The sequence below is a fragment of the Octodon degus genome, unplaced genomic scaffold (genome assembly GCF_000260255.1).
Source record: "Octodon degus isolate 3935 unplaced genomic scaffold, OctDeg1.0 scaffold00021, whole genome shotgun sequence".
NCBI classification, from domain to species: Eukaryota; Metazoa; Chordata; class Mammalia; order Rodentia; family Octodontidae; genus Octodon; species Octodon degus.
Window position 1 is genome coordinate 11,127,884 of NW_004524597.1, and position 21,667 is coordinate 11,149,550.

Sequence of the window (21,667 nt, forward strand, 5' to 3'; positions counted from 1 at the left end):
TGCAGAATTGGGGATTGAACTCAGGCCCTTGCGCTAGCCAGGGAAGCGCTTATTCCACTGAGCCATCTCCCCAGCCCCTAAATTCTGTCTTTGTTTTTTGTTTTTTGTTTGCAGAACCGGAGATTAAACTTAGGCCCTTGAGCTTGTCAGTCAAGCACTTATTTTACTGAGCTATCTCCCCGGGCCCTAAAAGAAAATGTAAATGCAAACTAATCCATTATGACAAAAAGCAGACCAGTAGTTGCCTGGGGACTGGGAAACTTTATAGAAATTAAGGATTCTAATTTTCCAGGAATAGGAAGATGGACGGTCTACAGAGATACACAAGGAAACCTTTTCTGGGGTTGTGTTAATCAGTTTCCTGTTACAGTAATAGAAAGGTTAATTGTGACTTATGGTTTTAGAGACTTTACTCTGCCCCACTAAGCCCATTGCTTTTGGCTCCTTGTCAAGGCAGCACCTCAGAGGAGGAGCGTGTGCTGGAGCAAAGCTGCTCACTTCGTAGCAGCCAGCAAGCAAAGAGAGAGATAGGAAAAGGCTAGGGCCTGATATCTTCCCTTAGGGCACACGCCAAAAAACCAAAAGACAAAAAGGCTTCACATTCTGGAGTGGGAGGATCCCCATCCAAACCCTCGTGGGGTGATGGGGATATGCTGCTAGTTCTCGGAGGTCTTTAACTTCCACAACTCTCTGAACTGTGTGGTGGAAGTGGGTACATTTTTTGGACATAAATTATAGCACAAGAAAATTGATTTGGAAATTAGTAGCATAATGGTTGGGTATGGTGACATATGCCTGTGTTCCCAGCACTCCGGAGGCTGAGGCAGGAGGATTGCTATGAGGCCAACCTGGGCTACATGGGGGAGTGCAAAGCCAGCCTGCATGATACAGCAAGACTCTGTCTCAAAAACAACCCTAGAAATCAGTAGCATAATGGGCTGGAGGTGTGGCTCGGGGGTAGAGCTCTTGCCTACCTTGCACAGTGCTTTGAGCTTGATCTCTAGACCACAAACACACAGAAAAAAGCCTACAGCATAACCAGCGCTGGAGGGGCCAGGGAGATGGCTCAGTAGAATAAGCACTTGCCTGGCAAGCGCAAGGACCTGAGTTCAATCCCCGGTTCTGCAAAAAAAAAAGTACATAGCCAGCGCTGGAGACGATGTGGAGACTGGAGTCATAGGGCACCAGTGGGGGGGGGGGGGACATGTGAAGTAGTACAGCCACTGCGGAGCCTTAGAAAGTTAAACCGAGGTACTACCTGACTCAGAAATTATAGAAAAATCATCTCAAAAGGTTTAAAAACAGTGTACTAGAACAGGTACTTGTACGTTAATGTTTGCAGCAGCACTACTCGCAGTAGCCAAAATGTAGAACACACAGGAGAATCACACAAGCGACAAGCAAACTGGGTGGCCACATGAGGATAGCATCACCCGGAGAGGGGCTAAACTCCCTGCGCATCTTCCAGTGTGGACGAAACTGGCCAGTGTTACGCTCGGTGAACGAGTCAGACACAGAAACACAAATACTGTGTAATCCCACGTATGTGAAGTATCCAGACAGGGAACTCCAGAGACAGAAAATATAATAAAAGCTACAAGAGACTGGGGAGGGGTAGCAGAAAGTGACTCTTCATGGGTTCAGAGTTTCTGTTTGGAATAAACGAACATTTGCAGGACATGAACAGTGGTGATGTCAGACAACGGCAGGGAAGTACTGAAGGCCGCTGAATAGCTCCCCTGTAATCCTATCACTCTGGGAGACTGAAGAGGGTGGACTGCAAGACCGAGTCCAGCCCCAGGCTATGACTGGCCTTTCCCTTTGAGGAACAACACAACCTCCAGATTGTTTACTTTGCAAGTAAAACAAACCACATTTCTGTCTTTGATTTTTTTCACATGGCCAAATGGAATACAGAAAGCAGGGGACGTGGGCATTTAGGAATTTACCTAAATTCCTAATTTAGAAAGGAAAGTTGGAAAGAAAAGAGTTTATTTAGATCCCCAAGTACACTGTCAAGATGGACAGCTGGGGAGTTTCAGAAAGGGGAATCGTGTGCTCAGCAAAAGACTGGATTTGTATTAAGGGACTAAAGACACGGGAAAGGTCTCAGTCTGCAAATGGGGATGTCAGAGAAGCACCTTTCTCAGGACATCTGTTCTTTATTAATCTTTCAAGAACACAAGTATTGTCACTAAAGTTGTAAATCAAAATTGCAAATTGTTAAGGCCTCTGGTTTAGGCCTCAAGAAAACAGAGCTCTTTAGATTGAGACAAGGATAGCTGGATGTTTTAACCTTTTAAAGAAACAAACATTAGCTCAGGGGAGAAAGGGATGGCTACTGTATTTTCTTCTATCCTTTTTTTTTTTTTTTTTTGGTGGGAACCAGGAAGTGCTTATTCTACTGAGCCATCTCCCCAGCCCCTCTTTTATCTTTTTCTTTGTCCTTTGTTCCATTTTTTGAGATAGAGTCTCACTATGTAGCTCAGTGTGGAACTCACTATGTAGCCCAGACTGCCCTTGAGCACACGGTGTCCTGCCTCAGCCCCTTGAGTGCTGGGATAATAGATGAATGCCACCACACCCACTTTTTAAAAAATTTATGTACTTGGTACAGGGTCTCACTACGCAGCTCAGACTCGTAGTGATCCTCCTGTTTTCAGCCTCCCCAGCGCTGGGATTACAGGCATGCGCCACCATGCCTGGACTTGGTCTCTGGCTCAGCACGCATAGGCCGGGGCCAGCATGAGGTATACAAGATCAAACCTCAGTCCCTGCACTTGCCTAAGCAGGCATTTAGTCCATTGAGCTATCTCACGGGCCCTGCCACACCCAGTTTATTTACTTTGTGTGTGTGTGTGTGTGTGTGTGTGTGTGTGTGTGTGTGTGGCCAGCTCAGCCCACCGGGGGGTGGGGCTGGCTGGCATGTGGTGCTGGGGGATTGAACCATGGTCCCTGTGCTTTATAGTTTGTTCTAAGTAGGTGCTTTAGACCACTGAGCCATCTCACCAGCCCCTACTTTTTTTTTTTAAAATTTACTTTTATCTAGTTCCATTTTTGTCTTCATTAGTGCACTTTATGACTATCCAGCACAGGCTGGGCAGAAGAATTTTGGGTGCTGAGAAGTTTAACCCTTAGTTTCCATAGTAGCCAAATATGCCCTCCTCAAGGAACTTCCAGCCAGGCCTAAGAACCTGGACAAATGGTCACATCTGCTTGGCCAGTGGGCTTAATTATTTTATTTTATTTTATTTTATTTTATTTTATTTTATGGAAGGGCCTACAGGGTGTTCAGGGTCTCACTACTAGATCAGACTCATAGTGATCTGCTTGTTTACAGCCTCCCAAGAGCTGGGATTACAGGCATGTGTTACCATGCCCAGTCTCAATTGCCCTCCCATTGCGCCCCAGGGGTAGAGCCAGCACAGCAGGCCTAGGGGATAGAACCCCTGGCCCCTGTGCATGCTTGCAGGCACTTTAATCCGCTGAGCTATTTGGCCGGCCCCAGTGTGGCTTCTAATGGGAACATTTTTTGATTTTGTTGCTTTGTTTGTGTGGGTTTCTTTTGTCTCTGATTGATTGTTTGCAGTACTGGGGATTTAATCCTGGGCCTTCTCACTGACTCTTTTTTTAAGTTTTTGAGGCAGGTCTTCCTAAATCACCCAGGCTGGGGCTGAATTTGCCATCCTCCTGACTCAGCCTCCCACAACTCTCGGGTTATGGGCAGGAACCATGGTGTAGATGCATTGGACACTGGTATGGTGATCTCAAGGAGCCTGGGGTGGTGGGCAATGGGTATCCCAGGCAGGACGACAAGCTCTGTGGGTAGACCTGGCCTCTACGTTGGTTTCTCTAAGTCTTATCACCCAAAGTAGGGAGAGGGCAATGCTGCTGGCCTGAAATAGGCCTCTGGGTCTCTGGACTGTGATGTGCCTTGGGGACCCCTTGCCTGGGAAAGGGACTCCTGGAGTAGTCCCGACCTCATCATGACCTCTCCTTACCTCAGGGCTGGAATATGGGGACCACCAGGGTGGCTGGGTGTTATAGTCAGAGCTTACAAGGGAAAATATTTAATACAGGACACATAATTTATAGGATTATTTTACGCTCTTCACCCAGAGTCAGACGCATAAGAGTGCAGGAGAACTGTCTAAGCATTAGAGACCCAAAGAATCTACCTGAGGACCTGGATCCTACAGCAAAGTCCTGCACGAGTCCAGCTGAAGACCTAGAGCCCACAACAAGGTCTCATGCAATTCTGGATCAAGAATCTGCCCTGGGAAGGCCCAAAAGTCAAGGGTAGAAGCTAGAAAATCTGTGCCAACAGGCGGAAAGACCTGTGCTAGCAGGCTGAAGGTTCTGCAGGAGAGCCAGGAAGCAGTGCTCAAGGTACGGACCAAAAAGAACCGTAGCCGTCCTCGGTGACAGCGAGAAGTTGAGCTCCTCTGATGAAGAAAATAGCTAGCTCATATCAGGAAAACCAGCAGGACAAGGAGAATCAACAGCACACCATCTTCCCCTCCGGTTCCTCTTTCATGCTGTTGGTAACCATCCTCAGGTGGGCCCTGCATGCCCAGGACCACAATGACTCAGTTCATCTGGGTGTTCAAGTTGACCAGTAGTTAATCCACACACTGACATTCCCCAGCCTGGGTGTGCTTAGTCCTTCCCCCACCTGCCCATACCTTCTGTCCTCTAGGGGTTTCCAGGGACAGACACAGGGGCTGAGGGGAGCAACAGAGGGGCTAGTGTAGGACAGGTAGGGGACTCCTCAACACCCCCATGGCTCTCCTTCCCCACTGTGTCCTACCCTGGGGGTCAGAGAGGCACAGCAGGCTCTGAGACTTGGAGCCTAGGAAGGAAATGGGCAGCTGTGGGAAAGCTGGGAGGCTCCATGGGCTGAGCGGCTCAGGCCAGGCTGGGTGTTCTCATAGGAGGGTGGCAGATGGAGGGCATAGCTTGGGGCACCTTCCAGGGATGCTAGCTCTCTTCAGCACTTGCAGCTGGCTCATGCCCAGTTGGATCTATGACTGCCACTCTCCCCTATGCCCACCCATGGATGGGGTGACCACACTATGGCCAGGCCAGCAACGCCAGCCCTTCTCCCACCCACTGTGCTCTGGCCTTGAGGTGCCTCCTGGAAGCCCATTTTCACTCTGCCTGGGGTGTCCCAGAGGCAGAGACAGCTCAATGTGTGTGTGAAGAGGGGCTTGGGGCTCAGGGGTTTCTGCAGCAGCAGAAGCTGTGCCCAGGTACACCACACTGCTTCATCCCCACACCCTGCCCAGTGTCCACAGGCATAATCTGATCAGGGCACAGCACTCAGCTACCCACCTTTAGTCCTGTCAGGCCCTACTCACCATTGCCCCTCATGGGCAGCCCCCACGTTGGGGACACTAGCAGCCTGCACACCACCTACCCTGTGCCAGCCCTGCTGCCCACGTCTGCTGGTTCCACTGGGAGTGGCTCTGGCAGCCTCCTCATTAACTAATTGTGCCCGTGCCAGACTCCACCTGTTGACAAGATGTGGTGGCCCAAGGGAAGACACCTGTGTTGATTATGCCACTGATGATGCACTCATGGCCTGACAGAAGTTCCCCTCACCAAATAAAACACATCTGCCAGTGATACAAGACAGGCTTATTTGACAGAGGGCTGGGTGGGGCCAGGTCCAACACCACCGTCACCCCCCAAGTTTTCTCACAAAAGGTTGCATTCTCCTAAATTTGGAATGAGGCCCTGATGCACCCCCATACCTGTACCCACAGAGCCTTCTTCCCTCCTGTGAGGCTTTCTGCACCTGACAGGACTCACAGCTAATTTGGGGCCGTAAGGGAACTCAGGGGCCTGAGCTATGTGACAGGGATGACAGGGATGACAAGGAGTGGGCCTGTGGATACCCCCCAGGCAGATGTGACCCATGGCTGATAAGGGGCTGGGCTGATTTACCCAGAAGCCCCTAAGCATGAGTCATAAGAAGGCCCACTGTGGTAGTCAGATTCCTGTCATGGGAATGAAATCCCTGAGACAATCAGCTTAGAAAAAAATGAACTGTCTGCCTCACACCGTTGAAAATGTTAGCCCCCAGTCACTTGGCCTTGCTGCTTTGGGGCCAGTGTCACGCCAGCACATCATGGCTGGAGTGCATGATACAGAGGGCACGGCCTGCCTCAAGGTGACCAGAAGAGGAAAGGATAGATGGGATCCACTAGGACACACCCTGAGCGACCTCACTGCTTCCTGCGGGGCCCTGCCTCCTCCCAAGAGCACCCAGGCCTTGGTGGACACAGCCAGAACCATAGCTGCTCACACGAGCAAACCAGCTGGCTCCCACATCACAACGGATGCTTGAGGAATTAGCCGGCACACCTACTGCTCAGGCACGAACATTTTCTTTACCTTGGGACACGACCTGTCCTTCGATCACTCCTTGGAAATTTCCCTACATCCTACACAAGTGGCCACAGGCTCATGCCCCAAGCTTGCCAACCCTATTACCTGCAAGGCAGTGTCTGATCCCAAACTTAACACCTTTTAGTTCTGTGGGCAGGTGATCCTGTGAAGCTGAGGCAGGAGGACCTCGTGGATTCGATATCCCTCTCACTCCATGCAGGGCCTTCATGGAAGCAGCAAGTGGTCACATGAGCTGACAGGGGTGGGTTTCTTCTTCTCCTTCTCCCTCTCCCTCTCCATCTCCTTCTCCTTCTTTCTTCCTCCTCCCCTCCCCTTCCCCTCCCCTCCCCTCCCCCTCCCCCTCTCCCTCCCGCTCCCTGTAGTACTGAGAATCTGCAGTTGGGTTGGAAGAAGTAGGAAGAAGTGCCAGCATCTTCCTGCCCATGCAATATATGTCAAGGCTGGCCGTGCTGCCCAGGCTCCCTTTGTGGGTATCACCAGAGTTTTGCCCTATGTTGATGTGCAGACTGCTATAACAAATGGCAACAGACTGGTGCTGTGAACAACAGACATTCAGTAGGGGCCGGGGAGATGGCTCAGCAGAATAAGCGCTTCCCTGACAAGCGCAAGGGCCTGAATTCAATGCCTGGTTCTGAAAAAAAAAAAAAAGACATTCGGCCTCAGAATCTGGAAACCAAAAGTCTGAGATAAGTTGTGGGAAGGGCACTGTCCCTCTACAGGCTCCAAGTAGGGCCCTCCTACTCTTCCAGGTTCTGGTGGCTCCAGGCCATGTCACTGGACTTGTGGCCATGTCACTCTAAGCTCTGTCTGTCTTGGCTCGGCCATCTTCTCTCTGTGTCTCTTCCCTCTCTTACCCAAACATGTGTCCTTGGATTAGGACCCACCCTAGCCAAAGATGGTTTCAGGTTGAGATCCTTACTGTTTTTACATCTACCTATCTTCTACGTAGACTCATACTCACACAGTCCAGGCAGATACGCCTTTGGGAGGCCCCTGCTCAGCCGCCACAGTCCTTATTTTCTGGCCCCTGTGGGATGGGAAAAGGCATCCCCCACACAGTGGGTTCTCCTGCTGCTCTGAGTGGGCTCCTAAGCCCGCCCCACACCTCTCATTAATCACCTCCCCACACTGTCTTGGTCTTTCGTCCTAAGGGCTGGAAACTTGTGAGGACTGGAGGATGGAGATGGAGGGCCCTGTGGGCTGGATGTTAGACCTGAGAGCTTGTGGGGGCTTTGGGGGTGAGAGCCCCTGTGCAGTAAATATACAGGACCCAGGCAAGTAACCTAGTTACTCAGCAGACTGAAGCAGGAGCACTACAAGTTCAGCCTGGGCAACTTAGTGACTTAGTGAGTGCCTTAGTGTTCTCATTGCTGGGACAAAATACCCAGCTCCCAAAATTAAAGGAGGGTGAGCCACATAGCTCAGCTGACTAAAGCACCTGCTTAGGCAATCACAGGGATGGGTTTGATCCCCAGGGCATGCCGTACCTGCCCCACCCCCAGGGAGCACTGAGTTGGTGCTGAGACTGGGTGTGGTGGTGTGTGCCTGTAATCCCAGTGCTTGGGAGGCTGAAAACAAGAGGATCACTATAGTCTGATCTGTGTAATGATACCCTATACTAAAAATACGTTTAAAAATTAAAGGAGGAAAGGTTTACTTTGATTTTGTTGTTGTTTGTTGATTGAGATAGGGTCTCACTATGTAATCCAGGCTAGGCTTGAATTTGTGGTAATCCTCCTGTTTCAGCCTCCCAAGTATTGAGGTTCCAGATGTGCATCACCACGCCCAGCCAAAAGGAAAAAAAGTTTATTTCAGCTCACAGTTTTTAGAGGTTCCAATTCATAAGTGCTGGCTTCAAGGCAGGGTGGCATGCAGAGGGGCACAGCAGAGGAGAAGCAGCTCAGGGCAGGGCAGTCAGAAAGCAGGGAGCAGTAAATAGGAAATCCTTCCCTTCCCTTTTATCCTATCCAGGCTTGAAGCTCTTTGGGTGGTGCTACACACACACACACACACACACACACACACACACACACCCCCTAGAAGTATACTAACCCAGTTTAGCTCTCATATACCCTTAATCCCAGAATCACACACCCCAGATCCAGGCATCTCTGAAAACCTCACCTATGAGTGCATGAGGCTTGAGGGCCGTCCAGAGACAAGCCAATCTATGCAACCAACACAGAGGGCAAAACTCTGATGTTCCCCACAAAAGGGACCCGAGGAGCATGTCCACTCCTGGTGGACAGCATGTGGGCAACAGGCGGATGACACTTCCACCTAGCTGCAGGCAGGTGGCTGTGGGCAAAGGGAGGGGGCTGCAGCCAGAGTACCATGCTCCTCCAGGGAATGGTGCCCACAGGGTCACGCATCACAGCAGCCTCGAGGTCCTGCCAGCCTTGCTCGGTGTCCTCGGATGGCCCCCATGGCTTCCCTCCCCTGATGTGTGCACACCCTGGTGTTCCCAGCGTCCAGCCCGGGGACTCGCACACGGGAAGCTTGAGGTAAATACTCACTAATGGTGATGATGAAACAATTCGTAAAGTGAGAGCGCAGGGACCCAGAGGCGCCAAAGCAAGTGTCTGTGGGGAGGTGATTAAGGAGAGGTGTGGGGCGGGCTGAGGAGCCCGCTCAGAGCAGCAGGAGAACCCACTGTGTGTGGGGGGGGGACTGTGTGCAAAAAGCCCTGGTCCTATTTTCTGAAGCTGGTTCTAGAGCTGGGGGGGTGCAGCTCAGTGGTGAGTGCTTGCCCCCACTACACAGGGCCCTGAGTTCCTTCCCAGAACTACAATAAAATAAAATAAAACCTAGCTATGCTGCCAACCGTGGTATTCCTCAAGGGATGAAAGACTGAAGGCTTGAGATTACATATTCCGGGTGTTCACTGGGGTTGCAGATGTCTAGCCGTACTCTTTACTTTTGTTTTCTTTTTGTTGTTGTTTGGAAACTGGATCTCTTTGTGTAGTTAGGCTGGTCTTAAACTCACTATGTAGCCCAGACTGGCCTCAAACTCGTGTCTATCCTGCAGCCTCAGCCTCCTGAGTGCTGGAATTACAGGCATGTACCAGCATGCCTGGCTTCTTCTTTCCTTTTCTTTCTTTTCCTTCTTTCCTTTCCCTGGGCGGCTCAAAATTGCAATCCTCCTGCCTCAGCCTCCCTAATTGCTGGGATTACAGGCATGTGCTACCATGCCTGGCTAGCTCTACTCTTGTTTCGTCTTGTCTTTTTGAAACAGGTCTTACTATGTGATTCAAGCTATCCTTGAACTCATTACGTAGGCCACAAACTCACAGTGATTCTCCTACCTCAGCCTCCTGAGTACTAGGATTACAGGTATATGCCACCACATCTGGCCTACCCTTTCTTTAAAAACTTTACTGAGTTATAATAGACTCACACATCATATAGTTCACCCATTTAAAGTGTACAGTTCAGAGTCTGGGAGACAGCTCAGTAAAATAAGTGCTTGCCTGGCAAGGACAAGGTCCTGAGTTCAATCCCTGGTACTGCAAAATAAATAAATAAATAAATAAAAATTTAAAATAAACTGTACAGTTCAAACCAGGGCATATGATACTACATGCCTGGAATCCACTTGGGAGGCTGAGGCAGGAGGATGGCAAGTTTGAGGCCAGACTGGACAATTTTTAAAATGTGTCAAAATATAAAAAGTGAAGGGCTGGGGATATAGCCCTGAGTTCAATACCCAGTAGAGGGGGACAGCAGTAGATAGACACCCAGGTGACCAGGGCCTCAGAAATGTGGGTTTACCATGATGATCTCAGGTTAGGCCTGCTGGGGTGCCCAGCAGACTGGAGCAGGTGGAGTCTGGGGATAAGCCAGTCTTGACACCTGGAGTTTTCTGGAAAGCCCCAATAAAAAGTTGTCGCCAAATGCACAACCGGACATGCTGTGGCTTATTTAGGTTTAACAACTGAGTCAGACCACTAATGGTCGTCTGTCAGGCTATAAATTCTTAAAAGAATTCAGCCTGCTCCTTAGGTCGCTCTCTAAGATAACAGGAGTTGGGTACTGGAGGGCCGGGGTGGGGGTGCTGACCTATGCTCCAACGGAAGCCAAGGGAGTGCGAAGAATTGTGTCTGGCGGGTTCGACCCCAGTGCGGCTTGCCGTGTGGGTCCCACGCCGGGCCGGCCACCGAAACCGAAACTGGGCGTGATGGTGTACGCCCGCCCGTAATCCCAGCACTGGGGAGGCCAAGACAAGAGGAGCACTAGGAGTCTGAGCTGTGGAGTGAGACTCTGCAGAAGAAGGAAGGAGAGAGAGCGAGAGAGCGAGAGAGTTTCATTCTGCCCTTAAATTTTCTTTACCACTTGAATCTACTGAAACAGAAGCCAGGCACCCACTGTGTGCCAGGCGCCACCTGGGGTTCTTGGGCTGCACAGTCAGCCGACCGGGTCAAGGCTGAGTTTCTCGGAGCTCTAGGACTGTCTCCTCCAGCCCACACCTGGCCGGTAGGTCCACAATAAAAGAGTACACAAAAAGACCAGGTGAAGGTCCCCTCCGATCCGTTTCGAAGCCAGAAAGACTCTGTCGCCAAGCTGCGCCTACACTGCCCCTCTGCACCACAGTCCAGGCGAACGCGGAAAAAATGAAACAGAAAGTGATTTGGTCCACAGCGTCGGCGACTCGGGATGCAAGAGCCACTGTGCTCGGGATCGCCACCAGAGGGCGCGCACCACTCCGCCCGCCTGGCACGCGACGCGCCTGCGCAGAGTGGAGTGCTTTCCGGCAGGGTGGCGGAACAAGCTCTTCCTTTTACGCTATTTGGCGACATCTGTACGCAATCTCCAGCGGCAGTACAGCCGCCATGGCGTCGCCCTTCAGCGGGGTACTGCAGCTGACCGACTTGGATGACTTCATCGGGCCCTCTCAGGTGGGCCGGCCGAGAAGGCCGTGGCTGGGGGAAACTTGTCCTCCCCTGCTTCTTCTCTAGGACCTGGGGAGAAGAAGCCCTTGGGGCCTCCTCACCCAGGGCTTCTGGAGGTCTGCCCGCCGTCTTACTATATCAGGGAAACTGAGGCCAGAGAGGGTGGTATCCCCCATCCTGGTTGTAGTGCCTAGGGTGTCGGGGAGGGTTCATGAATCAGAGGCCCGCGCCAGCTCACACAGCCCAGTGGAGTCTAGTGGGAGACAATTATTGTGCTGCCCTCCAGCCAGTGCCTTTTATTTAGTGTCTTCGTGCTGAAGGTGCAGAGGCAGGAGTGGAGCTGGCCAGCTCTGCACAGGCCTGCGATGTTGTTTTTTGTTTTTGTTTTTGTTTTGCGGAACCGGGGATTGAACTCAGGCCCTTGCACTTGCCAGACAAGTGCTTATTCTACTGAGCTATCTCCCCGGCCCTGGCCTGCGATGTTGTGTGTGGATGGGAGTGTTCCACAGGGGGCACTACAAAAACTGCGCTTTGATGTTGACCTTAACATAACCCCAGAGAGGATGACAGAGCTTGATCCTTCAGAAGACCAGCCACAATGGGATGTCCCTCTCTGTGGCTCTCTGTGTCCATAACTAAGGAGACACAGAGGAGGAGGGGGACTGACCCGCTACCCAGGCCAAGTTAATCCCTTCTGCTAGGGCTCAGTGGGGAAGGTCACTTTCAGGAATGCAGTAGCCACCATAGTTCTTGTGGAATGACAAGGAAACAAAAAGATGGGAAAAGACATTTGCTGTTGCCCATGTCAGTGGGTGGGAGATGACCTCCAGACTTTCGAGAAAGCATTCTAGCCTCACACTTGGGTTCCTTTCAGTAGCCCTAACACTGGCCTCTGTGGTGGCTGCTACCTGCTAGAGGTCAGGTTTGCAGTTTCTGCAGATGTGTAATTTACAAGCCCATTTGGCACTGGCCTTCTTGTTGGCCTGGGCTAGCACAGTGAGTGACCTTCATATTAGAAATGAGTACCCAGTGCAGAGCAGGGTCAGCAGCTGGAGTTTAGGATGGTTCCAGTAGCAAGAAGATGGTAAGTGTGCAGCTCAGGGCAGTGTCATGTGACCAGCCAAACTTGAGGCCTGCCTCCTCAGAAACTTCTGCTCCTTCACAGGGCCTGGTTTGGGGTCTCTTTCCCATGTAGGATTGCATCAAGCCCATGAAGGTGGATAAGAGGCCAGGAAGTGCTGTGACCAAGATCCACATTGAAGATGATGGAAGCTATTTCCAAGTTGACCAAGTAAGGCATGAGCGGCTTTCCCACAGTCCAGCCGGGAGGGTCTAAAACACAACTTATTTGCCTTACTTAGTCATGAATGTGGTGACCTTGAGACATCCTACATCTCAGCAATCCTTCCTCACCATCACATTCCCTGACCATTGTGGGAGCCAGGACTAGGGTCCCTGGGGAGAGTGAATGGGTCACTTAGACTAGGCAGTGAGTTTGCCTTTTTCTCAGAGAGGTTCTGAGAAAACGACAGGTGTGGTAGCACATGCCTGTAATCTGAGCACTGGGGAGGCTGAAAACAGGAGGATCATTGCGAGCCTGAGGTGCATAGTGAGACCCTATACCAAATACATAAAAAAAGAGATGGAAGTCCCATCTCAGTTCTAGTTGTATAAGACTTTCTAGTTCCAGCCCCATATTCTGGGATCACACTCGCTTTCTCTGTGGCTAAGAGACATTATGATCCTGATGTGATGTTAAAATTCACAAATTGGATTTTAGAGGACATCTTCAAAGTCCCATGCATTGCTGTGTTGAGAAATAATTGATCTTAACCCCACCTTGGGAACCTGGCTCAGAAATCTGCCCTGAGTGGGGCAGTAATGGCAGGGCGGTCCATGGTATGAGGTGTATAGATCTCTGTGAAGGACAGATGACAGGATTGAGCAGTCACAGGAAGAGCCAGACCAGGAGGATGGTCTTGTAGCATAACATGGCACCTGCCAGAGCCTGGTACAGTAGGAGGACTTGCACTCAGGAGGGGTCCTACAGATAAAGGGACTCAGGGAGGGAGCACCGGGGCCATGTTGTCCAGTGTCATGGGAGCTGGCTAAGAGAGACACACTGACTTCACACAGCATCATAACCAAGCCCACAGGTGCCATACACAGGCCTAAAAGACAATCAGTTGAAGTGACTTTTATTTTTTTATTTTTTTGCAGAACCAGGGATTGAACTCAGGCCCTTGAGCTTACCAGGCAAGCGCTTATTCTACTGAGCCATTTCCCCGGCCCCCAGGACTTTTATTCTTAAAGAGTACAAATGTGTAGTTTACAGGCCCATTTGGCACAGGCCTTCTTGTTGGCCTGGGCCAGCACAGTGGCCCAGAGTACAAATTAGAATTAAAACAAAATTTAAAGTGATAATAGAATCTCTTAACAAAGTAATATGAATTTCACAGTATTTGTTGTAATGCATAGTGTTGTCTTCCAACCAGTTACTCATATTATCAGATATATGCATGTAAAACTGAAGAAACAAAAAAAGAAAGACATGTATAAGAAATTAAGAAGAGAATTTTTTTTTTTTTTTTAGAAGAGAAAAATTGAAAGGACTTTTAGCTAAGTTCTTATTCTTTTTTTTTTTTTTTTTTTTTGGTGGAACCGGGGATTGAACTCAGGCCCTTGTGCTTGCCAGGGAAGCACTTATCCACTGAGCCATCTCCCCAGCCCCCATAAGTTCTTATTCTTTAGGTTGCATGGTGGACCCCATCAGCTCTCCTGACCCTGCTCAAACCTATCCTGTGTTTCTGGAGGAAGTGAGGTATTCAAGCTGAGGTCATTTTGCATAAGAAAAGCCACTGAGTGTTGTCCTACAGCCCCTTCCTCCACTTGAGTGTCATGATCCACAGCTTGTCACTTAGTGAGTTGAGTTTGCAGCTTAGAAAACAGCAGCCTCTCCAGGACCCCTTTGGTGGGCAAGTCCTCTATTTCTTTGCTGACATATTGCAAGAAGACTCATTCATGCAATTGTGATGTGCTAGCCAAGTTAGAACTAGATGGCAATATGAAGATTTAGGACATATGTGAGCATTTATGTAATAGGTATATAGTTTTTAAGAAACTGAATACTACATAAGCCTAGCCTCCACATTGTTTGTCAGAGTGTTACTTATGAATGGAAGGGTAAAGGGTCCTGTGGAGCCCTTATTGCTACAGAAGGACCCTTGCTTTGTGTCTTCCCTCTCCCAGGATGGTGGGACCCAGAGGCTAGAGAAGGCCAGGGTCTCACTGAATGACTGCCTGGCATGCAGCGGCTGTGTCACCTCAGCAGAAACTGTGCTTATTACCCAGCAAAGCCACAAGGAGCTGCAGAAAGTTCTAGATACCAATAAGGTACATGATGGAGAACTGACTTTGGGGGCAGCTGCTCCAGTGCTGCTTGTCTTGTCTTTTGGTGACTCCCAGGTCTGAGTTTTCTTGTGGGCCCTTGGTGACTTAGCTGATATCGTCTGACACTGAAAGTGCCAACCTCTTAATTTCAGGTTCTGAGTGTGTACCAGTGTGACAGGTCTTGATGGGACTGTGCATTACTTCCAGGCCAGTGACATCTGGCTGTACCAGGCTGGCCAACAGGAATCTGCACAGAACCTGTGGACTGAGAACATGTCTCCCCTGCTTTGCAGACAGTGCCACCAGATCAGCAGCAGCTGGTTGTTGTTTCAGTCTCACCCCAGTCCAGAGCATCGCTGGCTGCACGGTTCCAGCTGAGTCCTACAGACACTGCCAGAAAACTGACTTCATTCTTTAAAAAAATAGGTAGGCACAGAACCGTGGGTGAGCACCACAGCCCCAGAACTAGAGGGGGTCTAGTGTTAGAGGCTCTTCCCACCTCTTGAGTCACAAGCTGCTCAACTCTGAACTTAAGTACTAGAGGCACTCTAAGTCTGACTTCAGACTGAAATTGTACTTTCACAGTTTAGAGCAGTACCTTAAAAGGGAGCCATCTGAGCTAGGCATGGTGGTAGATGCCTATAATTTGAGCACTGAGGCTGAAAAAGAAGAATCACAAGGAGTTTGAAGGCTGGGGAGATAGCTTAGTAGAATAATTGTTTGCCTGGCGAGCATAGGGTACTGAGTTCAATCCCTGGTACCATAAAAAAAAATTTTTTTTTAAAGGCATTTGAGGGCTGGTGAGATGGCTCAGTGGTCTAAAGCACCTACTTAGAACAAGCTAAGCTAAGCTAAGCAAAGCACAGGGACTGTGGTTCAATCCCCCAGCACCACATGCCAGCCAGCCCCGCCCCCTGGTGGGCTGAGCTGGCCACACACAGACACTAAATAAATAAATAAATAAATAAATAAATATTTTTTTAAAATCTCAATAGAAAAAAAAAGGCGTTTGAGGCCATCCTGGGCTACACAGTGAGTTCAAGGCCAGCCTGAACTACATAGCAAGACCATGTCTTGAAACAAACAAAAAAAGAAGGCAACTGAATTCTTTTTTTTTTTTTTGTGGAACCGGGATTGAACTCAGGCTCTTACGCTTGCCAGGCAAGTGCTTATTCTACTGAGCTATCTCACCAACCCCCTGAATTCTGTTTTTTCATGTTCCCTGAGCCTGTATTTTTTTTTTTTAGTTACTGTTTTTAAGGCATATTTTCTAGGTCTTTGTTAGGTTCAAGTTTGAGTCAGCTTTGGTTGGATTCTGGCCCACAAGTTGGGTTTGGGTAGGATATGGGTGTTTTAAGGACCCTCAACAAAATCAGGTTCCAGTATCAAAGCTGCTGGACAGGGTCAGGGAGATGGCTCAGTAGAATAAGCGCTTCTCTGGCAATCACAAGGACCCGAGTTCAATCCCCAGTTCCACAAAAAAAAAAAAAGCTGCTGGTACTTTCCTCACTAATAGGAAACAAAAGGATGCTGAGTATGGGCCTCATTCATAGGATTCTCTTTTCACCTGGAAGCCTAGTGCCAAATTCTCCACCTATCACCATGATGACTGGGTAGATGCCCTGACTCCCCTCTGACCTGTATTTGAGTTGCACATCCCAACCATTGCTCTGGTGCTGGGACCTTGAGTCTCCAGCACCAAGGAAAACCAGCCTGGGGCAGCCCTTAGTTCTGATGGGGGATTAAGGTTCAGTGTCATGGCCAGACATGGTTGGCACCTGACTGTAATGCCAGTACTCTGGAGGCTGTAGCAGGAGGATTACTACAAGCTGGAGGAGGCCATTCTGAACTGCACAGTGAAACCCTGTCTTTAAAACAGAAAGTGAGTGTGTAGGGAGGGTGCAGCAAATCAAGAGGGCAGTCTTTTTCAGGGGTTCAAACAGATTTGTTGTAGGAAGTTTTGGTTGCTAGGTTTAGAGTACACAGACATAAGGTCCAAAAATCTCACTCTTCTGAAAGATATTCTCTGCATCTGTCTGTACAGCCCATACCACGTGAGTGTGAGTGGTTGTCCTGGGAGCAGTGTGACCACTAGGAGGTGGCTGTATAAGACTTCTGGAAGCCTTACATTAAGCAGCTAAAAGCAGGTGGAGAACAAGAAATTGTGCCCAGGGGACTGAGCTCTCCCTCTGGTATAAGAGTTCAGTAATACTCAAAATGGACATTGAGACAAAAAATTACAAGGATTCACTATAGTAGAGTTGACACCTTGTGAGAAGCAGGTTCTCTGGTTAGCACTTGAGCTGTCCACATGGCACGAGCTGTGTATGTACAACAGTGCACAGTTCCTGGTATGCCAAGGAAACATCAGGTGCTGCAAAGCCCTGCTTGGGGCGTATGTACGTCTGTGTGTGAGAGAGATAGATGGGCACAGAGAGAGAGAGAGTATATTTGTGTGATCAGTGTTGCTGCTGCAGGCAGAGGCCTCTGATACTATTCTGCCTGTTACTGAGATCAGGCATATGCATGCCCTCCATTGCCTTCTAGGGGCACACTTCGTCTTTGATACTACCTTCTCCAGAAACTTCACCCTTCTTGAGAGTCAACGAGAATTTGTGCGGCGATTCCGAGGACAGACTGACTCCAGAGAGGCCTTGCCGTTGCTGGCTTCTGCCTGTCCAGGTGTGCTCATGGGTTACAGTGTGAGATTTGAGTTCAAGGGAGGTTAAAACTTGACATGAATAGCAACAGCTTGTCATGGGAACACAGGAAAGATGATAGGGGGAGGCAAGAGTGGGTTAGAAGCATTGGTGCCCAATAGACTGTTGGAAGAGGAGGCACCCTGGGCCCTGGGGAGTCACCTGCAGGCACCAGCTCCTGTTGGCAATCACCTAGATGCTGACAGTCCATGTGCTGGTGGTGGTGACAGAATGGGAATGCTTTTTAATGCCACTGCAATTTTTTGTATGAGTTGGTCCACCCCCAGAATGTCATGTCATGCCACGTGGAGAGGCTGTCTCTGCACCGCCCCCAGGCCTGCCCTGTGCCCCTATCAAGATGTGTTCTTGTTGGCTCAGGCTGGATCTGCTATGCGGAGAAGACCCACGGCAACTTCATCCTGCCCTACATCAGCACAGCCCGATCCCCACAGCAGGTCATGGGCTCCCTGGTCAAGGACTTCTTTGCCCAGCAGCAGGTATTAGCTTTGGGCCATCAGGCAGCACACTAGAGCACGAATGTGAGCCACAAGACACAGTTGACCATTCTAGCCCATTTGTATGCAGTTGTGGGAGGTCAGGGCCCTCACTTGTGGCCACAGCACCTTTTAGAGGTATTTGGGGTCATGCAGAGTTTAATAGCCTCTTCCTCCAGAGGCAGCCTAGCCTTGCTCTTATTCCTGCTCAGCCAGCCTGCTGCTGCCAGAGCTGTGTCTTCTCCCGATCACCAGGGGCCCAGTTCTGACAGAAAGGTACTTGTCACTTGTCTAGAGGTAGCAAAGCCTCAGGGTCTAGAAGCAGAAGCTAAAGCCAGTCCAGGTAAGAATCTGTGTAATTGAGGAGCCTAATACCATGTGGCCATGGGGGCAGAAGAGAAGCTGATTGGGCACTAAGCTAGCTTCAGTCTTGCTGTGTTCCCTCCCTGTGACCACAGCCAGACTCCCTTGGTTGTCCTCATCTGCACCATGACCTACTCTTTTCTGCTGACCCCAGTAACGTGAGGGCAGGGAGAGCCCTCCCTGCATGTAAGGGGCATAGCCTGGGTGTGATTGGAGCCTATGGTATCTACTGACATATCCACCAAGTAGTCAGGAAGGCTTCTGGGAAGTGCAGTGTGGCTCATGGTCACATACTGGCCAGAAGCCCTTGGTGACTGTGTCCGCAGTCATTTTTTTTTTTTTTTTTTTTTTTTTTTTTTTGCTTATTTTTTTTTAATTATTTATTTATTTTTATTTATTACATTTATTTATTGTGTGTGTGTGTGGCCAGCTCAGCCCACCAGGGGGCGGGGCTGGCTGGCATGTGGTGCTGGGGGATCGAACCGCGGTCCCTGTGCTTTGCCAAGCTTGTTTCAAGTAGGTGATTTAGACCACTGAGCCATCTCTCCAGCCCCTGTGTCCACAGTCATGCTTCCACCACATCTGAGCTAGGGTCAGGTGAGGCTTGTGTTTGTGTTTCTGTGTTCCCATTATAGAACCTGACTCCTGACAAGATCTACCACATCACAGTGATGCCTTGCTATGACAAAAAATTAGAGGCTTCTAGATCTGACTTCTTCAATCAGGAATACCAGACTCGTGATGTTGACTGTGTCCTCACAACAGGTATGGTCACCTTGAGGCTCTGCCTGGCACCTGCCCACAAGGCTCTGGCATAGCCCAGTGGGAGGTGGGGGCTTCCCTCTGTACTGCCTCTCTCTCCTTCTGGCCAGGAATTGAAGGCATTCTCAGCTTACCCTGCAGGGGCCTTGGCCACAGAAGCCCCAATAGCACCACTTCATTGGCTCCACAGTGAGTCGTAGGAAAGACATGCAAGAATTTCAAGGCTGGCCCATTGGCTCACATTGCAATTCCATTTCTGAGTTGAGCTGCACCCTAAATAGTAATGAGACAGGAAGATTAAAGTGCCTAGGAGGCTGAATAACCAGTATGAGACCAGCACAGAGGCCCTGGCTTACCTTCCCATTGCCCCCAGAGGAGGAACAAGATGGCCCTCCCAGGAGTCTTGAGAGGTGGGCTGGACCTCCCTCCACCAACTGGATGGATGCCAGGGACCCTTCTGTGGCCAGACTGCAGACTGCCAGAGATGCAGATGCCTGAAAGCCCAGGCCCAGCCTGAACCCATGCTGTGCCCATTGTAGGGGAAGTCTTCAGGCTGCTGGAAGAGGAAGGGGTATCACTGGCAGAGCTGGAGCCAGCCCCTCTGGACAGCCTGTGAGTAAGAAAGACCTGGGAACCTTTATTTTAGCTTAAGATGTGACCGATGGGATGGGACAGTGCCTTCTCGTCCCTGTGGCCTATCTTGGGCTGCAAGAGGGTCCGAGTTCATGTCATCAGTAGAGCCACCCTTGTGGAGGTCTGAGCTTCCCAGGAAGCCAATGAAGTACATCTGTGTCTCAGACACACCAAGGCCACCAGGGTTGTGTCTGTGAATTGTTTTCCATTTAGAAAACCAAACAGCTTAAACTGAAGAGCATGTAGTTGTGCTGAGGCCCTGCCTTCATCCTCACTGACCAGCCCCTCCTCCAGGACCAGCAGTATGTCTGACAAGGAGCTCACCAGCCATCGGGGCGGGGGCTCAGGAGGCTACCTGGAGCATGTGTTCCGGCACGCAGCCCAAGAGCTCTTCGGAATTCATGTGGCTGAGGTCACCTACAGACCCCTGAGGTCAGTGGAATGGGTTGGAAGGCTGGACAGGGCAACTGTGTGGCTCCCTAGGCTGGTACCAGGCCCCTGAGTCCTCTTGCTTAGGTGGGCGTGGTGGAGGACCCTAGAGCCTGGGCATTGACAGGGCCCTCAGAAGTTTGAAGTGAGGCCTCTGTTTCCCCCACAGCAGAAACCCTGAACTGGAAAAACCAGTGTGTGCAAAGGTAGTAGCACAGCCTGTATATATGCTAGAATGTTGTCTGCATCTGGGTAGGAAGGCTGGGACTTGGTGCCTCAAAGCCACCTTTAGGAAAGAGGGAGTTCCTAAAGGAACCTCAAGTGGGCTGTGGTTTTCCCTGTCTAGCAGGAGAGAAGACAGGAGCCCCTGGCCATGCCATTAGGCCCAGCATGCCTCCCCCTGCTCAGGTAGGAGCTGAGCACTGTGTGGTATACACAGCAAGTTTTGTTCCCAGGAATAAGGACTTCCAGGAGGTGACCCTGGAGAAGGGGGACCAGGTGCTGCTGCGCTTTGCTGTGGCCTATGGCTTTCGAAACATCCAGAACCTGGTACAGAAGCTCAAGCGAGGCCGCTGCCCCTATCACTACGTGGAGGTCATGGCCTGCCCTTCAGGTAGATCCTCTCAGCATAGTAGGACCATTTGAGCAGTGATGTTCTAGTGGGGTTTGGTGATACAGTAATGGGAATGGGGTGTGTGCTGGGACCCCTGCCTCACATCCTCCTGACACCATGCCCACACCATCTGCTCTGCCACAGGCTGTTTGAACGGTGGAGGTCAACTCAAGGCCCCAGATGTACCAGGCAGGGAGCTTCTCCAGCAGGTGGAGAGACTATATGGCATGATCAGGGTAGAAGCACCTGAGGATGTCCCTGGGGTCCAGGAGCTGTACCAACACTGGCTGCAGGGCGAAGGCTCAGAGCGGGCCAGCCACCTGCTACACACACAGTACCATGCTGTGGAAAAGGCCAGCTCAGGCCTCAGCATCCGGTGGTAAGAGACTGGGGGTCTGCTGAAGCCCTCAGAACCAGCACTAGGATTCCCAAAAAGGCCAAGCAGAGATGTAGATCCCCAGGGCCTCCCCAGACTGAGTTGGGCGACAGGGACTGAAGCAGTACACTGGCTTTGTCAGGACCTGGCCTGCTTACCTCCTGACTGTACTGACTGTCGGGTAGAAATGAAATGGCCAAGACCTGAAGATCCTCTGTGCCTCTGGAACCTTGGTTAGGGATTAAGTCCATGAATACCTTCCTTGCCTTTCTTGGCTATGGGAGCTGCAGTGGCTTCTGGGGTGCTTCCTTTATGGTTTCTAGGCTGACTCAAATCTCAGTGCAGAAAGTGACAGGGCTATACCTGCTGAGTGGGTCCAACAACAGCCCTACATAGAGACTGCCTGACAATAAGGGGAGCTTGAGGCCCTGAAAGTGGGGCATCAGTTACGAAGCTGTGGGCCTAGGATAGGGTGAGCATCACGTCTCCATGTTGGGGTCCCTAGGCCCATCTCCCACCAATCTTCTAATAAAGGTACATGTTCAACAACTGTGAAAACAGCTGGCTTTTCATAGTATCTGCAGCACTGAGAAGTCTTTCAGAAT

General features: G+C 50.4%; 1 protein-coding gene across 1 annotated transcript; it reads left to right on the forward strand.

Annotated features, from left to right (window-relative positions):
- The first annotated feature begins 11,228 nt into the window (after positions 1-11,228).
- Positions 11,229-21,626, forward strand: Narfl (nuclear prelamin A recognition factor like). Its single transcript, XM_004627922.2, has 11 exons — positions 11,229-11,309; positions 12,499-12,594; positions 14,553-14,696; positions 14,987-15,119; positions 17,241-17,375; positions 17,771-17,889; positions 18,885-19,014; positions 19,551-19,623; positions 19,939-20,076; positions 20,529-20,686; positions 20,831-21,626. Exons 1-11 carry the CDS (start codon positions 11,244-11,246, stop codon positions 21,067-21,069), a joined length of 1,431 nt encoding a protein of 476 aa, XP_004627979.1. The 5' UTR covers positions 11,229-11,243; the 3' UTR covers positions 21,070-21,626.
- Positions 21,627-21,667: the final 41 nt, after the last annotated feature.